The sequence below is a fragment of the Anguilla rostrata genome, chromosome 8, assembly GCF_018555375.3.
Source record: "Anguilla rostrata isolate EN2019 chromosome 8, ASM1855537v3, whole genome shotgun sequence".
NCBI classification, from domain to species: Eukaryota; Metazoa; Chordata; class Actinopteri; order Anguilliformes; family Anguillidae; genus Anguilla; species Anguilla rostrata.
Window position 1 is genome coordinate 25,667,239 of NC_057940.1, and position 21,111 is coordinate 25,688,349.

Below are 21,111 nucleotides of genomic sequence, written 5' to 3' on the forward strand. Positions count from 1 at the left end.
TAACGCACGTTCACTGTGCAGCTGAACGTCTCTCTCTCTCTCTGCTTCCCTTCCCCCTCCACAGCCTTGTCGATCGCCCCGGGGCCCCGCACTTACACTCCTGCTTGAAGGTGAAGTACTCTGTGAGGTGCCGGCACTCGTGGTTGCCCCTGAGGAGGAAGAGGGTGGTGGGGTGGTTGATCTTCAGGGCCCACAGGTACAGCACGCACTGCAGGAGAGGGGACAGAGAGCAGAGCGTTAGGAGCACAGCGCCAACGGTCTCCACGGGCCCCATACACACTTCACTTTCTCCTCCATGAATGCATGCACCGCCACAGCCTCCACCTGCCTGTTACTCTCTCGCCCTCTTACAAGGGCCTCGCAGGATCCTTCAGGTCTGTCTCTCTGTGTCAGAGCATAACAGCAGCCACGATCAGACACAAGAGGCTGAGCAATACGAGAGAGGGCCTGTGATCTAATTACACTAATTACAGAACACTAAGGCTGTGAGAACAAATTTACTAGAAGGATTACTAATGCAACAATGGATATTGAAGGGTCTTTGAAGGGAACCCAAAAATTGCTTTCAATAATGATCTGCAAGGCACCTTATCATAAAGTACTGTATTTGAAGAATGAAATAAACTAATCTTTCCAGAACTCAATGCAGCATGCTCATGCCAATTTAACAAATCTCAGCCCGATTACATATTTGGCATCTAACAAAGAGACCTTTTACTTTGAATTTATTTTTTCATCTATCCAATATGTTTATTTTCCCACTAGACACCAGTATTATATATATAATACCACTGTATAATATATATATATATATATATATATATATATATATATATATATATATATGTATATATATATATATATATATATGTATAATACTATACCACTGTACACAGCAATGCTTTCTGAAGAAGCAATCAGATTTACAAAGGCACCAGCTTTCACTGCTACCTCCTGTGGAGCCTGATGCATCTGCCAGTGTTGGTTGGCAACATGAAGCCGCGTGAGAGAACCTGAAAGCACGTTTATTCACAATTATCACTCCGAGTCGCTCCGGGGCACTCTGAGCCTGACGCTGACTTTCCCAGCATCCCGAGCGCTCGCCTCAGCGCTGTCGCCACGCGCGGCCCTGCCGCTTTGACGGACAGCCCGGAGCTGCCGCTCTCCGGAGCCTTCCGCCGCTCATGCTCACACGCGCCCAGGCAGCCGGGCCTGAACCCGGCGCGAGAAAGCAAAATGCGGGAAGAGGAAGAGCGGCTTTTTTGAGCCCGCCATACAGCCCTGGCCCCGCCCCCCCGAGCTGCAGCGCTAACCCCCCTCGCATTTTAACGGCGTCTCTAAACGCGCAGGAGCCGGTTCAGCGGCGGCGGCCAATCGATGAGGACGGAGACACTCCCCTCTCTCTCTCTCTCTGACCTCCGGTTAATGAAGCCGCCCAGCCAGGGCTTATAGACTGGGACCGGGGGGGGGGGGGTCAATAGACTTCACCCGCTGACGCATAATCAGGGCATCGGCCAGAGCCCAGGACTGCATTAAAGCCACACAGACGGGCCTCGTCCGTATTGATAAGCACAAAGAATTCTTGTTAAAATTACATTCGCTATAAAAAAAAAAACACAAAAAAAACTGAGACACAGGTCTTTGAGGTGAACCGCTGAAAGGCCACCTGCCAATTTTCTTGTCGGAGGCCTTCGCTGAAAAGCCCCAATTTGTGCGGCAATTCAGAAGTGATTTATTCCCCGAGAAGCGCGTGGATTCTGGACACAAAGTCGACACGGCGTGGGCACAGTGTGAGGAGCGCTCCCCGGGAGCGGGGCGAGGGAGGCCACGCTGCCTGACAGGCCAAACAAAGGCCCGACCGGACCGGACCGCACCGGACCGGACCGCACCACGCCACCGCCTGCCCCCTTCTCACCCACCTTTCCATTCACTGCCAAAAAAAAATAAAAAACCGCGACGCCATCAAATGCCACTGCTAAGCCCCATCAACAAAATGCCAAGGTAACCGGGGACAGCAGGCACGGATTCAAATGCCAGTTGAAATAACAGATAGAGAGGAGGATAAAAAGAAGAATTGGCAGGGGACCCCACAGCCCACGCGAGGAGGAGCAGAAAATTGCGGGTAATGACTCCAGGCTAAGGTTTGTTAGCGCCGAATCAATCTCAGAGCTCTCTCGGTTCTGAACTCTCAGAAACGTGGCACGCGGCCTTTATTCCCATCAGATAACGGCTCGCAGATTGATAAAGAGCACCATTTTTTTTTCTTATTCGGCGCAGAGGCCGTCTCACCAGCAGAGGTAATGTGCAAGCCCACGACATGGAGAAAATGTCACCATCAAACATGGACTGGCAAGCAGCTATGAACAGTGTGACCAATCAGGGGAGAGAGATGGGGCCATGTGACCCACAAATGTGACAAAAACTGTGGCACCTGGCACCTGTGGCCTCACATGGAAGTAAAGTGTGACAGGTGCCAGTTACGGGCCAGCCATTTTCAATATTTTCCTGAATGTAGTTTGGTAGGTTTGCGCAGAAACGTTTATTTCCCACTCTCTTGCAAATGCATCACTTAACCTGCATTAAATTACTGAATTAAATGAACTAACATATTAATGACGAAAGACACTACTTGTTGGTCATTCAAAATAGTTGTAAAATAACAGACAGCTAGCAAATGCACACTACCGCCAGCAGTATTTTTGGAATTTATGCTAAAAAAAACTAGTTGCTTATTATTGCTCTTCTTGTGTAAAGCTGGTGTCTATGTTACAATGAAAACCACAGCAACGTGGACATTATCTGTATTTGTGGGGTGTGTATATAGCTGAATATGTGAGATGAAGTCACAATCAATTATAACCGCAGTCTCAAAGGCTATGGATCTGATTCCCAGTGCCCCACACTGCCATTGTATCCTTGACTGGGGCACACCATCTGAATGGCTTCCCTAAATGTCCAGCTCCAATGGACTGAAAGAAACGCATCTGCCCCATGTAAACTCAGAATGCAGCAAAGATGACCCCAAATCAGCAAAATATTACGACAAAGAAATTCATTTGCAGGTTGTTCTCCCCCAAACCATCCATTGTGAATTACCATTGAGCAAACAAAGGGAGTGGCTAAAATTGGTAACAAAGAAGGTGGATGGGTATTGCTAGCGTGAATGCTAATTTTGCCTCGTTACAAGCTTTAAAAAAAACCCAGAGCACAGACAATGGCGCAGCTGACCGGTGTTTTGTAGGACCGAGCAGACGGATGCATCTCGGCCTTCTTAATTAGCATTTGTTAGAAAAAAAAACCCTTCATTAATCAGACTCCCACCTTTCACTGCTATCCACCACCAAAGAGGCCCCAGCGCCCAGACGTCCCGGAAACCCAGGGGGAGAGGCTCGCACCTGGCCCTGGAGGGCCCGCGGGCCTCTTAGCGGCCGCCGCACGTGCGTCAGCGCGCCCGGTGCTGACGTTCGCGGGAAGCGGGGAAGGACTGTTTGAGTAGGCCGGGCGAGCGCTCCCATCTCTCTCCTCCCATTGTCCCGCGGGCAGGCGGCACGGGGGCCTGGAGCAGGTGATTGAAACTGAATGGCAGAGAAGACCGCTTCGTACAAACACAGCTGGGCCTCGGTAAACACTTGTGCCTGAGCGCGGTTCAAAGGACGGCCTGTTCAGGGTGGGGGGGGCGGGGGCAGGGGGGAGGGGGGAGGGGAATCCAGACGCTCCTGTTCCCTCCAGCCCAACCTCCTGCCGATCGCCCGGACGACGGGCCCGCTGCCCACGTAAACGCAGCCTCGCCCGTCCGACGACTCAAAATTGGGCGGACAACGCAATCTGCAAAACGCCATCCAGACAAGAAAGGAGCGTGATTGATGAAAGATGGGGAAAAAAAGTCCAAAAGAAAATAAGAAGGAAATGGCATCCAAGAACAATTTATTTTTATTTTTTTTGGTGCCGGGGGGGGGGGGGGGGCAACACAATGTGAAATGACCAAACGGGGGGGCTGATCAAAATAGTTCGGGACCAGAGCAACGTGTCCAGACTTTTAGGACCGCAGTACCCGACATTGTGCTGCCCGGTCCAAATCCTGCAGGACCGCACCGCAGCTGGAGAACGAGCCGCACAGGGGGGCGGAGCTTCATTAAGACGGACACCACGCTCGTAGCGCGTTCTCCAGTTACCTCTGCTCCCTTCCTCCGCCTCCTGCGCGCTCTCTCCAGGCCCCGCCCACATCCGGCTTTAGCGCTTACATCGCATGATCGGCTTAGCCTGGATCTCTATTTCGGTAGCACGGCACGCCGAGCGGGGAGCACCGGGCCCCGGGGGCCAGGCCGGGCGGGGGCCTTCGCCGTCGCGCCGCGGGCGCGATTAGCCTCTTCTCGCGGTCATGTCGCCGCTCAGTAGACCGTGTGACATCAGCGGCGGGTCGGTCCCCTCAGAGTCCGCATCTCACTCCCCCGCGAGCCAAGCCAAGCCATATCGGCTGCCTTACCGTCCCTCTTTCAACCGGCATTCCCTCCAAACGCGCCCGCTCTCCATTTGCATTCGTAAACGGAGCTCACTGCTGCAGCCTTCTCCATCAGTTCAGAAGAGCGCAGATACACACGGGCTCTCCTCTGAAAAACGAGGCCACTGGTGATGAGGCTCGCAGTCCACCGGCTCGCATACAGACTCAGTCACTTAAGGCACTGCTTATACAGGCCAGGCTGGGTTTAGATTAATCAGAGGGAATCCACAGGTGCAATAAGACACAGACATCCCGCCGGCTGAAATCACTCCCTCCCCTCTGGAGACGCAGTCATCGAATAAGCACCGGCCATCTGGGGTTACGCTGGGGAGCTCCAGGTCCAATACCAGGCCATGGGGCCCACTCAGTCACTAGAGCAATGCCTTAACGATATGAACCACCCAGCAGCCGTAGCTTAGCTTCCCACAAGCTCAAGGCCACACAGACTGAGCTGTGCTTACTCTGGCTGTGTGATCGATGGCAGTGCACATCATTCCACCTCAGCTAGAGCGGGCCGCACGCTGAACCAGAGACGACCACGTTTGACCTTGTCTGAATCTGACACCGTGGGTCACGGCATGGCCACGGTCACGGTGAGGTTTGAGCATAGCAGCTGGACGAAAACGTCCAGAGTATGTAATACTCCCAAACACTTGACCTAGCAGAGGACCTCAGGGAGGGTGGGGGCCGGGCTCCACAGAGGGAGGGGGGACGGGGCTCCACAGAAGGGGGGCAGGGCCTACCCGCAGTCCGGGCCTCGGGGTCATGTGCTCGCACATGCTGAGGGTTTTGAAGCGGCGGGCCACCCGGGGGAGAGGGAGAGGTGGAGGGTTTGATCGCCCGAGCCGCCCCCTCGTTCGCCCCCTCGTTCGCCTCCTCCGGCCGCGCCTCTCGCTCTTTCGCGCCGGCCCTTTCATCTGTGACATTTGGCCGGACCCCCGCGCACCCCCATCAAAAGGGCGCCCGCCCCCTCCCGCACGCCGTGGGGACGCACGCTCTTAGAGGAGGGGGGGGCCTGCCGGCAGACGGCCCTTTCATTCAGGCCACACATCCGGGCACTCGGGCCGCCCCGCGGCGATAAACCCCGTCTTCTGAGGGAGCGGGAGCCGCCGTTTGGTCTATAAATAATAAGGCCGGAGTCTCAGAGTAAGGGCAGCCACGTGCGCGGCGGTCCAACGGAGGAGGGGAGACACCCCGGCTCTGTTCTGATGTTATCTCCACTCATTAATCCCAGGGTGCGCACACACCTGGGCGGGGGGGGGGGGGGGGTTATCGGGGTTATGGGGGGGAGGGGGCTTTGGACCTTTTGGATTTTCATACCACTTCAAAAATGATTCCCTGCATTCTGGGGCATTAAAACTGCCCACAAAAAGCCAAAAAATACAATAAGGGCTAAGAGCCAGAAATCATTTAGGCCAATGATAAAATTGATAAAAGTCTAGGTTTAATAGGTAGCCAGTAGGGGTTTAACGATAGACCAAAAATGTTATCAGGGGGAATTTGGAGTTTTGAATTTAAGTTCTGTGCAAAAGAAAATGTCCTGCATGTGTGTAAAGCATTTTGTTTGCGTAGCGTGCCGAACTGTAAGTCCCGTACCAAAGGAAACTGAATTTTTCCCAGCCTTTGCAAACCAAGCGGTGATACTTTTCCGACTAGACGCCCGTTGCTGCTTCGGGGGTTTCGCGGAAGCCGCGTCTCTCCCCTGGCTGTGCGCTTAGGCAGAGGGGCCACATCACAGCCCAACAGGCGACACGGGCGTCTATTTCCGTTTCGCAGTGGTGCAGGCGAGGGAACCGAGTGGAACACTGCCTCTGCTGCATTCTTTGGGGAGAACCCTGAATCCTCAGACTAACGCGGGTACCCGCAGACCTGACGTCAAGCAAGCAATCCCGCGGCTCCTGGACCAACACATCTCAGAGAGTAACCCAGTCAGTAAAAGAGGCCACATGCACAGCAGGCTGGCTGGTGAAGGCACACAAACAGCACACAGGCTGGTTATATTCAGGGCAGGCGATGACAGGGATCGCTTGCACTGATGGAGTGTGAAAATGAGCCGGGTGCTGCAGGGTGTGTCCTGCACATCAAAGTCTAGTCTTGCACGTACGCATACACGCATACACACACACACACACACACACACACACACACACACACACACACACACACACACACACACACACAGACACTAACACACACAGACACACGCACACCAGAGGTATATGCAGTCTCAGCCAGCTGATCGCTGTCCAACTAAACAACTCCTACTGCTCGACTACTGCAGCCTCTGCAAGGATGCCAGCAATTCCTCCAGGTTGCCTAGCGACGCAGAATACATAAGAAATTGCGCTAGAGGGCTGGGATGGATGGGGTCGGGAAAGGGCAGCACTCTGCTCCAAAATCTAGTTTGTGAAACAAGACAAGGCAATTTCCTCAGAAGCCGAACCCCAATTTATTACAGATCTCATTCTGGCACCGATGGAGGGCGACGCCCCAACAGGGGACCATTACACTTTCTGTCATTTGGTGTCTTCCGAGAACAATCTGCCGGCGGAAATGAATGGCTGCGACACCTCCCTCCCCAGGAAACGCTGCTGTCGTTCCTACGGTGTGTTTAAGTCACGGAGCCATTTCAGGGAGACCTGGAGCAACCCGAGGTCTACCTCTCGTGCTCCAAGCTGACCAGTTACTCGGCCGACCACAGATTAGTGGAAATGAGTAGTTTGGTGCAGAAGAGGTGTCCAAGCGTAAGACTGCCCGGTGCAGTCGAGGGGGGACTAATCGACAATATCCACAGGAAATCACAGACAATACGCCCACCGGTCACTCAACTGAAGAGAGAGTCAGCCACAATAACCGCCCACGGAAACTGCACTGCACTTAATTCAGATGTTTTCGCTGGCCCAAACGCACAAATTGGACTGGACAGAAGCTGGTCCCCCTCCGCATTTTCACCAAAGATACCGAACAGGCACAGGTATCAGTTAAAGCACCCACTCTGTGTGTGTGCTGCACTGCAGTCGGCATAACAACACACGAAACACTCGCATGTCGACACACAGCCGATTACTCATCATTAAACCCTTGATCTCCTCAATGACTTCTACACGAATTACACTCGCAAAAATGACACTGAAGCAGGAACGAAGGAAAGACAAGACCCAGCTAAAGCGCCTGAAAACGCTGCAGACGTGCAGTAGCGAAATCCTCCAAACTCCTTCAGTTCCTATTGCCTGTTTCACGTCAAACAACACGGAGCGCGCAGGCTCTCCGCCAGCATTACAGAGCTGGCTCCGTCCTCCCGCCAGCGTTCGCAGAGAAGGCCGATGCCTCTGAAATGCCAGAGAAGACCCATTTGCTCCTGAAAACTGATGCGGGCTAACTGGAAAAATGTTTTAAGAGCACATCTATTAATTCTGCTTTATTAGTATGCTCCTATATGTCCTCTTTGAAAAAAAAGTTAGCATAGAGCCCTGTAACCCAGACAAAAATACATGCTTCCATTTTAGCACCAGCCAGGCAAAGCACAAAGGTGTAGAGAGAAATGAGTGATTAATCACAGTAAACTGGTCCAGATGGGAAGCTACACTAGAGAAATCTTGCTCGCTGTATTCCAGAGTAAAGCCGTGCTGACGCGTAGCGTTAGCGGCGGGGCGGGCGCAGGCGCACTCACCTCGATGCTGAAGTAGCCTCGGTCCACGTAGTCCCCCAGGAAGAGGTAGCGCGTGTTGCTCGGCGAGCCGCCCACCTCGAACAGCTTCATCAGGTCGAAGAACTGGCCGTGGACGTCGCCGCACACTGGGGGAGAGGCGGGGAGAGAGAGAGGCCTGAGCGGAGAGCGCAGAGCCCGGGGCCCGCGTTAGCCGTTAGCCGCCCCAAAACCTGCCCAGGGATGACTGGCTGAGCGAACCGGCGATTTATCACACTGTGCATTCGTACTGTTCAGCCGGTTCAGCAAGGAAACGGATTCCTTCTGCACCTGGCAGCCTCGTAGGTGAGAACGGGACACGGCCTGATAGGGAAGCCTCATGTCACAAAGGGCACAGAAGCGTATGCTAATGCTAGCATATCTACAGAACCTCCAGCCTCCAGCCGCGGGCTGTTCAGGCAGGAGAGCGGGCAGGCTGGAACTCTAGGACCCCGAGTCACTTTGCAGGGGGTGGTTAGCTGTGAACCAGTTTCAGCGGAGTTTGAGTCGGTGCCACCGCGCTCCCGTGACTCTGCCAGCGGAGTGAACGCACGCAGGAATAGCTGCTGTCAGGAGACGTAAACAAGCGTGCCCAGGGACAGGCGCTAAGCCGCGGGGCCGGGGGCAAACGGGGCCTCAGAGCAGCCAATCAGGGAGAGGAACACCGCACAGCCCCGCCCCCGTCACACCTGTGACCCATCCGACTGCAGATATGCGCACAGCGATACTGCAGGATGAGAATGACAAGAGTGGCTTAAACTATTACACTGCAAGTCAGGCCAAAGATAGCAGGTGTTTTTATTTGTGTTTGCTTTTGCAATTGAGTTTCAGTGAAAGCAATCTTCCTTTACTCAGTACTCAAGACTGCCTACTCTTCATTGCTTAATGACCTTAAAATATATGACAGTAGTAGTGGTATTAGTAGAAGCAGTAGTACATTTGTAATTGCTGGTAGCAATTAAAATGAGATTATACAGTCAAAACACTTCCTGAAGATACTACCTCAAGCCATTCGATTAATATTTGGATATTTAGTGAACTATTTCTGAGAAGTCACAGGAATGTGTTCAAATCTGTCTTTGGTCAGACTTGTGAAACTTGTGAAACATGCATTTCAGAGCGGTTTTTGTGCCATTATAAATGGAGGAATGCTAGCAACTATTTAAAGGCATGACATTTGTCTCTCATATACCAGAGAGAACTGAGCATTTTTATTGCTTCTCCTCAGAGTTTCCTGCGGCAGGGAACCAACTTTTGAGATAGCAATGTCTCTCTCTCTCTCTTTCTCTCGCTCTCTCTCTCCATCCCTCTGTCTCTACACCCTTCTCTTTCTCTCTCAGCATGCCCAATCGCACTTGTGAAAGCGCCGCTGCCCTTCAGCCTGATTCACCGCGGCTGACTCACCGGCCCTTTCATTGCGAACAGATGTCTTAATTACGGCTCCCACGCCGTGTCGCTCAGGTGCTCCATTACGGCTCCCCGGTTTCCGAGCGGACGGGAGAGAGGGGCACTTCTCATCAGAAACTCTGAATCACCGCGGTCAGAGGCGGCGGGAGCCATTAGCCTCGCGCTCCGGCGCGGAGGACCGGGAGGCCGGCCGGCGAAAAGGCGCAGGCGGTTCACCCCGCAGACGTCCCCTCGTCGCCCGTCTCGTCTCTCCAGAACGTTAAAAAAAGCGGGCTGCCCTGGCCTTAATGGCGTCTGCGGCTGGCGTGGCACGTCTGCGGTCTGCGCGTGAGGCGGCACGGGAGGAGGCGGCTGGAGAAGCTCGAGCGTTCATTGGCCGGTCGATTAGCGGACTGCGGGGGAAGGAGCGGGTCGTGGTCAACCTCGCAGACGAGCGACCGTCTTTGCCGCCTGACGTCACCCCCGAGGGGAAACCGCACAGAGGCTTTCCAAATTCAACCGCAGAACAAGGCCAGACTCTCTGCTGTGAGTCTGGAACCAGGATGACGGCATACCAAGTCTGCCGTTTCCTAATAAATATGGCGGCTGCGTGCTCAACCGATCAGACGCTTCTGAACAGCATCTGAATAAACCTTCAAACCTGATGACCCTGCTCCCTGTCAATGGCAGCCCAAAGCACCCATAGAGCAACCCTAAAAGACACAGGCCAGATATCAGGAGGAAATTCAGTGAAAAGAAAGCCGGCCTCTTTATGGTACTATTTCTATGTGTCACCTGCTTTCTGTTCATTGGTCGTCGAGACAGTCACTCAATTTACAAACACCGAAACGGTCACCGTGCATCATGCACCAATGCGCCATGCAGTCGACTTTTCTGCATTATTCTTTGTGTTTAAGTGATCTTGGCTGGTTTTCCCTTCGACAGGTTTTGAAGGAAAAAATTCAAATGTTGGAGCTGAGATACTTTAAAATTGATCAGATTAAAAGTTATTAAATGCAAGATAGTTTTAATGGCAGAACACTCTATACACTAAAATTACGGAGGCTGTGACTGACTCATACAGAGCACACGATTGATGGAACATGCCGTACCTGTGAAAAGCACACAAAATATTGATGACTGGCATGTACATAGCCCATAATTATACAGTTATGGCAGCTGCATGTAGCACCTCTAACTGATAAATATAGTGCCTGTGACTTGGGTATTCAGAGCCCGTGACTTCTGTATGTGGTGCTTGTTATTCAGAGATTGAGCTACTGTGACTGATGCATGCAGTGCCTATGATTTTTCTGAAGGGTGCGTCCGATTGGCGGGTTCAGCACATGTGACCGGCGCGCGCTACCTGTGATTGGTGCCTCCACCTCCAGCATGCACTTCTCCTGGCGCAGGATGTTGGCTCCGTCGTTGATGATGCGCAGCGCCACCTCCTCCTCCAGCCGGCCCTCCTTCACCAGGTGGCTCTTGAGCACCTCCGGCTTGGGCTTGCCGTCCTCGAACAGCTCCTTCATGGAGAGGCGCTGGTGGGGCGGGAACGGCACCGCTGCGGGAGAGAGGGGGGGGAGGGGGTGTTAGAGGGGACCCTGCACGCGCTGCGCGCTCCGGGGGAGGGGGGGTGCTTAGAGGGGACCCTGCACACGCACGCGGGGGTCAAACAAGCACAGCTCGCACACCTCTCTCTTATCACCGCATTGCACCTTGCCTCTAATTCTCACCAAGTCTACAAGCAGCGTCTCAACATGAATCATAGGGAGGCTGTACAAGTTGCATTTTATCTGTGCTGTGCTAGACTACAATGTGTGTGTGTGGGTGTGTGTTTCTGTGTCTGTGTGTGTGCGGGCGTGTAAAAGGTGTCCTGTACTTGAGAGCTCTGCTGAGTACAGCTATGGCAGCTTAAGCACTTTGTTCACTCAGAGGGGGCATGTGAGGTGCTTGAGGAGGCAGGCTGATGCAGGCCAAGGCAGGCCAGGGCAGGCCAGGGCAGGACAGGGCAGGAGTGGGCAGCGTTGTAAAGTGAATTTCTGAATGAGGACTCGGCTGTGCAGCCGGTGTGGGCGGAATATTCTGTGCCAGAGGACGGCCATTTGCATGCGCTCGCCGTCTCATACTCCCACGGCTGCCCTGACATCGCAGCGACACCGGACCCCCGCAGCCTCACAATCAGGCGCCGGCTGTCCTCCCCTGACCCGGCCCCGCCAGTACCGCACACACGCAGGCTGCGCTACTCCTGACCGCACACACACAGACCGCAGCATTACAGACCACACTATTACTGACCGCACACACACAGACCGCACAAACACAGACCACACTACTACTGACCGCACAAACACAGACCACACTAATACTAACCGCACAAACATAGACCGCACTATTACAGACCACACTATTACTGACTGCGCAAGCACAGACCACACTATTACTGACCACACTATTACTGACCGTACAAACACAGACCACACTATTACTGACTGCGCAAACACAGACCGCGCCATTACGGACTGCACTATTACTGACCGCACAAACACAGACCGCACCATTACAGACCACACTAATACTGACTACGCAAACACAGACCACACTATTACTGACTGCGCAAACACAGACCGCGCCATTACGGACTGCGCTATTACTGACCGCACAAACACAGACCGCGCCATTACAGACCACACTATTATGGACTGCACAAACGCAGACCGCACCCTGTCAAAACAGCATACTAACAACGTTAGGTGCATTTCAGCATCTAGCAAATCTCCCAGGGTCTACACACAGGCACAGGTAGGCATACGCATACGCATACGCATACACACGCACACACACACACACACACACGCACACACACACACACACACACACACACACACACACACACACACCTCCCCGCTCCGCACACCCGTTCCCTCCAGCCTGCTCAGAACGCCAGACCGAGGAGGCGATGCCCCCTCCATGCACAAGCAGGCGCCGCTGCACCACCGCCGCCTCGGCAGCCTGGTACTCACACACGCACTGCGGAGAAGGGGAGGGGCACGCAGGAGAGACGGAGGGGCACGCACTGCGGAGAGGGGGAGGGGTGAGCAGCAAGCCGGCCCGACTCCCAAACCGGCCTGCGACACTGCTGGCCCACTCACCGGCTACACTGGCCCGGCTGCGCAGCATTCCAAGCAGCGGCCATATAAGGACATGATCAATGCTCTGGTCTGATTCTGAGGGGCGGCGCACAGCGAGAGCGAGTGCGGTTGCGCTCGAAGGAAAGCCCGCCGCAGCCTCAGGGCCCTGAAGTTAGCGGTAAGGTGAGAACTCACGCCCGGCTGCGGAACGCGGTCAGCGCGATCAGTGACACAGCGCACACGCTATTCAGCGAGAGCTTTAAACAAGGCACCGCAGCTGGGACAGCCTGCTGATCCGGCTACAAATCTCCATTTCAGCGTCATTACTACGACCCGCTCTTTTATATGCAGCTAATTCAATGAAGCTAAATCCCGCTAACCAGCCAGAGGTCAGAGAAAGAGAAAGTAGGGGAGAGAGACTGAGAGGGGGAAAGAGAGAGAGAGTGTGTGAGTGAGAGAGAGAGAGAGTGTGTGAGTGAGAGAGAGAGAGAGAGAGAGAGAGAGAAGGGGGGGGCGGGGGTTTGCATGCTTTCAGATTCCCAGTAAAATCCAAGGATTCCCCAGACACGGCAACAAACGGTTCCAATTACCCTCACGCACAGAGAAACATTCGCTGCGTATTCCAGCGGGGGGACGGCTGCCAGAACAGCCCCAGGGGCCGAGCAGCACTGGGCCTGAGCGCACACACAGACACAGACACAGACACAGACAAAGACACAGGCACAGACACAGACACACAGACAGACAGACACAGACATGCACACACACACACACACAAACACACACACACAGACACAGACACAGACACAGACACAGACACAGACACAGACACAGACACAGACACAGACACACAGACACACAGACACACAGACACACACACAGACACAGACACACAGACACACACACACAGACACACACACACACACACACACACACCCCCCCTCAGTCATTACACCCACCAACACATTACAGCACACCAACAAACGGCAGTCGTCCCTCAGGGTCTCGCCCAGTGAAAAAATCAGCCAATGAAATGACCTCACTTCACACGAGTGCACTTTAACTACAGATATCCTATTTTCAAGCAGATTCCGGAGAGGAGTGCAACGTGTGCGTGTGCGTGTGTGTGTGCGTGTGTGGGTGTGTGTGTGCGCGTGTCTCAACTACTCAAGTGCAATCTCAGGAGGAACACCACACAAATCAAGCAGTTCTTCTTCAGTTCAGAGCAGAACTCCACACAAGCACTTGTGCAGAGTGAGTGCTTCAGCGGTTAGCCCTGACAGTTTTTAACATTCATAACGAGCCGCCATTTACTAAGACAGAACAGCGGTTATCTCTATTGAAGGCAGATGCCTGGCTGAGGATGCGGTCGTCCTGCGGTCCTCTGGTCTCGGCGCACGCGAGCCCGTCTGAGAGCACGCCCGCCGCCTGCGTGCCAGCGGAGCTCACGGAGACCGCCGCAGCGCCGCAGCGCCAGGACGCATAATCGGAGCGGCGGATCAGGGCCGGCCGTCACGCTAACCGCAGAGCGCCGCCCGCCACGGGGGCCGCCCCTTTGATGGGGGGAGGGGGTCCCCTCCTCGGCTGCGATCCCCGGCGCGGGCCCCAGATCTAAGAGCACGGCGGGGGCCCCGGACCCCCGGGCGTCCCCTCTTTGACGCCTGGCCAGCGGCTGAGATCCAGGGAGGGGATGGCGCGCTCGCCCGCCGAGACCCCGTCTCCTCCGAGGGCAAAGCGGAGGAGCAGACAGGGGCAGCGCTCGGATCTGGGCTGTCTGCTGCTGTGATTGGAGGGGGGGTCAGTGAGGGGGCGGGGCTTTGACTCCTCTTTGTCCCACACTCAGTCATCTCTGAGCTAAAAGACTGCAGTTGTGAGTCCTGTCCCCGATACAGAGGTTGCAGTTCCCAGCCACATCTCTCTACCCTCTCTGCTGCCTCAATTCATATGAGCCATTTCCTTTTTATTTCAGCCATACTCTAAAGATGGGGAAATGCATTTGTGCAGCATCTTTACATAAAGCACTGAGTGGATGTATTCAACGGATTAGTGCCATGTGGTAAAACAGCCCAAGGGTTAACTGGACCCTCGCAGTGGGGAGGCTATGACGATGCTGAAAAGGCTATGACTGCGCCATCTAGTGGCAAAACAAAGGCACTGCCGTTTCCTTGGGGGAGCTGCGTGCTCGGAAACTCAACGAGCGAGAGGCACGGCCGTTTGGAAGGCGGCTGTAATCTATTTCAGACTGAGTGAGAGCCCATTCAGCTAAATCCCACTGCGCTGCCATAAGGCAGCGTTTGTTAGTTCAGCCTCTGACTTCCTGTGGGTGTCCTGCCAGCTGGCAGTGGGAGGAGTCTGGGCCCCGTGGGGGGGAGGGGATATGGGTTACTGGCACACACCTGGCCCGCCCCCGGCTGGCTCGGGCAGCTCTCCCGCTGGGCCGGCCGCTGATCGGGACAAGCTGCTGCGCTCTGACGAGCGCGGTATAAATAAACGGTAAGCGTTCTCCGGGCCCACGAGCCAGGCCGCGAAAAGGTCTGTAAGCTGTGTATGAGCGCTAAGAAGGGGAGATTAGGCAAAGCCCCTATTAGCCCGGGATTCCAGGCTCAGGGGCTGTTTATTTAAGGCCCGGGCCCCGCCCGGTGCCCAGGAGCTCTCCCGGGTCCCGCGGCACGGACGGAGATCGGGTGCGGGCGGCCCAACGGCTCTGCCCCGGCAGCCTCAGGGGGAACCGTCGCCGGGGGCGATTTCACCCCGAGTCCTCCCCCGGCGGCAAAGGTCACGTGTGGGCGGGGCTTCGGCCAGGCTCGGCCCTGCAGCTGTTCCAGAGGAGTCCAGATGTGAGCGCCCGCGCGTCGGCTCTCTTCCCGGGCCCCGCGGAGAATGACTCGCTCTTCCCGTAACTGATCGGGGATCAGCCTTCCGGGAACAGCGCGCGCTTGTGCAACACTAAGCCCGCGGAGCGAAGACGGCGACTGCAGGTCATGAACTCGGGGAGTCCAGTTCTGGGAACCTGGCCCAAACAGATCTGATCTGTATAACCATTATCAACCGCAGAAACCCTTTGACCCACATCTCTCCAGAGGAGGGGCTCAAACTCCAGTCCTGGAGGGCCGCAGCGTCTGCTGGTGTTCTGTGCGTTTCGGCACGGGTGATTCATTTAAGTCACTGATCGGCCAGAGCGTCCAGACGCTGTGTTCTCAAGGCCTTAATTGGCTGCTGATTGGAAGGAAAACAGGAATCCCAGCAGACCCCGCGGGCTAAAGTTTGACGCCTCTGCTTTAGAGTAAAACACCGTGCTGACGCACGTGTCACGTCCCCAGTCTCAACATGCTGTCATTCATTAAACTGGGATTGTTTTTGCATTCTGTGTCTTTTATTCGGATGTTACATAATACAATCTGGCTGGACCTAAAGCCCAAAGAACAAGGGACACAGCTTACATCACAGCCTCAAACACAACACGTGGAAGTCGGTGGGTCATACGGGTTGTAGCTGTGCTCTTAGCTGACGGACACGCCACTTTCGTTTCATCACTGGTTCCTTGGTGCGAACGGAACGTGTCATTTCCTCCGGAAGGAATATAGTGAATAAAAAGAGATGGGACTGGCCTCTTCATAAGAGGACTGTCTAGTGTTTTTGCCAAATAACCTGCAGTCCTGACATCGGTATAAAAGGTTTAGCCAGTTAAGTTAGTTTTACCCTTTCCTTTTTCCACGCACGCATTCGGGGAGTTCCAGCATCTTGACAGGATAAAGCTAAAACTATGCGCATCTAAGGTCCCTCTCTAAAAAGGTCTTTTTTTATTAGCACTTTATTGTAAATTATCCATCAGAATCAAAATTCCTTTTAGTCACATTTCTCCAAATTGTATGACTTAATTTTATTCAAACAAAATTATTATAAACATGGTTTGACATGTGCTATGCAAATATGCACGCATGGCATGACAAAGCTATTGTATCTATTTTTAGGTACACTACACATCTATTTTTAGATACGCTTGTTGTTATGACATAAGATTGCATACCACATACGTCAACCCCCAGATGATAAAAGTGTATGTTCAAAAATATGCCTCTCCTTGTATTGGTTTCCCATCTTGTAGGCATAATGTGCAACTAACACAGCACAAAAGTTGTGACCAATAGGCTGACGGGGGCTGCTTGAGAAAAGGACACCTTTCACTCCGGTGAGCACCCTGCAGCCCGGGTGGATGGATGGATGGATGATGCTTAAACAATGTGAGCTATGTTAGCTGCACCAGATAAAAGCCTCTGCTAAGCAAACAGGCAGCAGCGGAAATGACATATTTCACTAATGAAACAGCCCAAGGACACGTGCAATGTGTCTGACTAACAAAGAAAGAAAACGGGTAGCAGCTTCTCCAAGAGCAGCCTGCCTTCTGTACACTGGACTGGGTGGAAGACTGCAGCCATACACAGAGACACGCAGGCCTGCCATCAGATCACCTGACGCCAAACGCAGACCCAGCTCTGATAAAAGCTGAAGTGACTGCACTGTGAATGCTGTGCCTTGGCCTCTCTCTCTTCCCGCTTCAGACCGCGGGCATCAATCTTATTCACGATTGAATTGCTCATACGCTGCATGTTCGTGTGCGTGCTGACGAGCTCATTAATATTAAGGAATTCTGGAGCGTGCAAGCCCCGCCCCCAGGCCTGTCTGAGGCCTAAACAGAGGGTGGACACAGCGGAACAGCCCCCAGTGAGGATTCCACCGATCAGAGGTTCCCTAGCTAACACAAGCACGCACAGACACGCGCCGATGCATGAATTCATACGTGCGAGTGTGCACGCCCAGACGCATCAACCAGAGCTTGCCGGGCTTGAACAGAGATGACGGGCTCAGTGCGCGGGGCTCAGTGCGCGGGGCTCAGTGCGTGGGGCTCAGTGCGTGGGGCTCAGTGTGTGGGGCTCAGTGCACGGGGCTCAGTGCGTGGGGCTCAGTGCGTGGGGCTCAGTGCGTGGGGCTCAGTGCGTGGGGCTCAGTGCACGGGACGCAGCGTGAGGTAGAGCGGCGGTGTCAGTCACACCCGCCTTCAGCTCTCGCAAAAGTGAGAAAAGCAGCGGAAGAGCCGACGGGGGCGGGGCTCAGGCACAGATGAGCCGGTCGCCGGGCCTGGGGGCAGGATCAGCATCGCGTTTGACACATCGGGACGCAATGGGCCAGAGGGCGTGTCCTGTGACTGATGCGTCAGCCCCTGCCAGATGACACGCCGTGCGACTGCATCACCGTCGCACGGCCTGGCGTCAGCGAGCGACACTCTGCGGGAAGCTGGCCTATAACGCGCCCGGGAACCTTCCCAGCTCTCCCTGCAGCAGCGCAGGGCCGCGTGTTTACAGACAGCACAGCGCGTAGGGCAGGGGAAGGAGCTGAGAGCTACAGAGCCGAGCTTTAACACAGGAAGCCATTAGACACATGCAACAAATGCCCCAAGCAGCCATGCACAAACACACGCCCACGCACACACAGACATACACACGCACGTACACACAGACACGCACACACATATACACACACACACACGCACACAGACATACACATGCACGTACACACAGACATACACATGCACGTACACTTACATACGCACACACGCACAGACATACACACGCACGCACGCACAGACATACGCATGTACACAAACACACGCACACCACACCCACACACACACATACACGCACACACACACAGATATAGCCTACACACAGTAAAACAGTTCAGAAGGAAGCACTACGCAATCTGATGTGACAGGTTTGCCTGTGGTCAGTGAGCGAAACGGACTAATGTGGAATAAACTGAACAGACGCAGTTAAAACACAAACAGCTACATGAGCTCATCTCTCACGCTGAGCGGTGACATGGAGCTAAGGCAATCTGTATGAACCCGACTGCCCCTTGTTTCACAGAAGGCCCGCTGGTCACTCCTATAAACAGAACAGGGGACCCTGGACACTCAGGCCCAGGAGCGTGGGGGTCAGCTGGACCGGGCTGCGGCCCCCGGGGGGGGGGGGGCACACGGGGGAGCCCCGGGTTCGCGTCCCCCGCAGTGAGGAGCGAGCGAGCAGCAGGCGCACAGAGAGAGGGGAGGGCTGTGCAGCGTGTCATTACACGCTCGCTCCCAAAGCGCTCTAATCACACACGAGATCACTCACTCCAATTAGATAATTAGCCGGAATGGGAGCTCTTTGTGGGCCTCCGTCGCGTCACATGGTGCAGCGGGAGCCACGTGCGGCTGGCTCGCCCAGTCACTCTCACTCTCTCACATACACACACAGACACACGCAGGGACTTACTCACGCTCATGCACGCACGCAGACACACACACGCACGCACGCAGACACACACACGCAAGCACGCAGACACACACACGAACAGTCCTGTTTTGGTCTGGATGAGAAAGCAGAAACAGTTTTTCCAGCCCAGCTCTTTGCGGACAGTTAATTGCTTGCAGTTATTTTTCAGACTGAAAGACCCCGATTATTACAAACACTGGCCATGTGCTCACAAGTGCACATGTACATTGCACAAGGACACTGAGCCCGTGCCAAATACAGGGCCATTTCTCTTATACAGCAACTCTACCGCACAACATGCAGGGGGGGGATTTTTAAACAGTGTCAAATAAGGGACTGTAGAGAAGGAGCACGTCACCCGTATGTGTGACTATCAGGCATAGGTCACTTGGCAGGTTTACTGTATTATGATAAACACTGATCTTGATTTTCCTGTGCTGTTTCCAAGGGCTACGTCATCGGATGAACTCTGGACCAGATTACACCAATCAATGGCGGTTCAGAGCACTGGACAATCAAGTATTCCTCTCTCTGTCTCTGTCTCTCTCTCTGTCTCACTCTCTTTCACACACACACACATATGCTCTCTCACACACACACACTCTCTCTCACACGCACACGCACACACACACACACACATATTCTCACTCTCTTTCACACACACACACACACACACACGCGCTCTCTCACACACACACACTCTCTCTCACACAAACACACGCACACATACTCTCTCACACGCACACACTCTCTCACACAAACACACGCACACATACTCTCACACACACACACGCACACACACACACACATACTCTCACTCACGCGCACACACACACACACACACACACTCTCACTCACACACACAGAAGTGTAAATGTACTGCTTCTCACCCTCGCTCCCAAAGCCTAGTTTTGACGCCACAGCAGCTTTTGAAACAGACCGACAGACACATAAAACATTTCAAACAGCCCAACACGCCTCTGAACACTTTCTATCACTATTTACCCTATATTTTTGCCTAGTTCTCTATAGTAACACAATTTTTTCCAGAGGGTACATTTATTTATATGGAGACACATGGTTTCCTCAATGCTAGAAAATGCAAGTAGCAAGTATTTTACAGGGATTACACATGACAAAGGAAATTCCTTATTAGTATCCATAAGAGTATCACAAAGTCATATTAAAAATCAATCACACTCCTTAATTATTTATAAGTGTAATTGTGCTACTGTGTAGAACAATGCTGTCCTTTGAACACAACACAATCACAACAGAACATAAAATACCTAGAGTTCATAAATTAGACAAAGGTTTATCTTTATGTGGTAAACTAATTAGTACTCAACATTTAGCGAGAACTAAAACAGGCAAATCAAAAATGCATTAAACATGATGTTAGGAGTCATTCTCAAATAAATAAAAAAAATTAGAACAGCCATCTAATTAGACAAAATCAGGTCAGATCCTTCCTGGCACTGGTGTCCCCTTCAGAAAGGACTCTGAACCGGTTCAATTCTCAACATCCTGCATTTCCTATAGATCCAGATTAATCATCTACAGATGTCCAACACCTAGGCTGCCTAGTATTTGTATTCCTATTAATAGACTGACAGCACACACTATCTGTAACACATATACTTGGACCTTACAAAAGACACTTCTGGTGGGTTCTGCAAATGAAACAGAAGCAGACTATGCCGGTTATGATGAGGCTAAATATTTGTCCCTGACTAATATCCGGCGCTCGGCGGACGTCGTCTCCGCGCTGCGCTTGCGGTCATGAGCATGAGGCGATGACTGCAGAGCTCGCTGCCGCCCGTACTGCCCCAGAGTCCGGGAACGTCCTGGGCCTCCCATGCCGAAAGAAGGCCGGCAGGCCCACAGCTTCTTTACCTCTCACTAGACCTCCAGGCCCTCATGGGCATGACCATCTGAAAATGCTCCTAAACCCCTCCTGAAATGACTGTGGACACTTTCAGAGGCCTACGCATGTCCCGTATGATCAGCATTCTCAAGTCAAGGCCAAAAGCAAGGAGGCAAAGTGGGCCTGTATGTGGGGAAACTGGGGAAACTCACTGTTACTGGGGAGCCCATCAA

General features: G+C 53.5%; 1 protein-coding gene across 3 annotated transcripts in view; it reads right to left on the minus strand.

Annotated features, from left to right (window-relative positions):
• LOC135261242 (serine/threonine-protein phosphatase 2B catalytic subunit gamma isoform-like) overlaps positions 1-21,111 on the minus strand; it is a 47,710-nt gene that overhangs the window by 19,444 nt on the left and 7,155 nt on the right. For all 3 annotated transcript variants that reach the window (XM_064347335.1, XM_064347334.1, XM_064347336.1), the window contains exons 2-4: positions 10,936-11,133; positions 8,169-8,293; positions 97-208 (exon numbers count right to left, since the gene is read on the minus strand). In XM_064347335.1, coding sequence (XP_064203405.1) covers positions 97-208; positions 8,169-8,293; positions 10,936-11,133 — 435 coding nt within the window. The remainder of the gene's footprint in view (positions 1-96; positions 209-8,168; positions 8,294-10,935; positions 11,134-21,111) is intronic.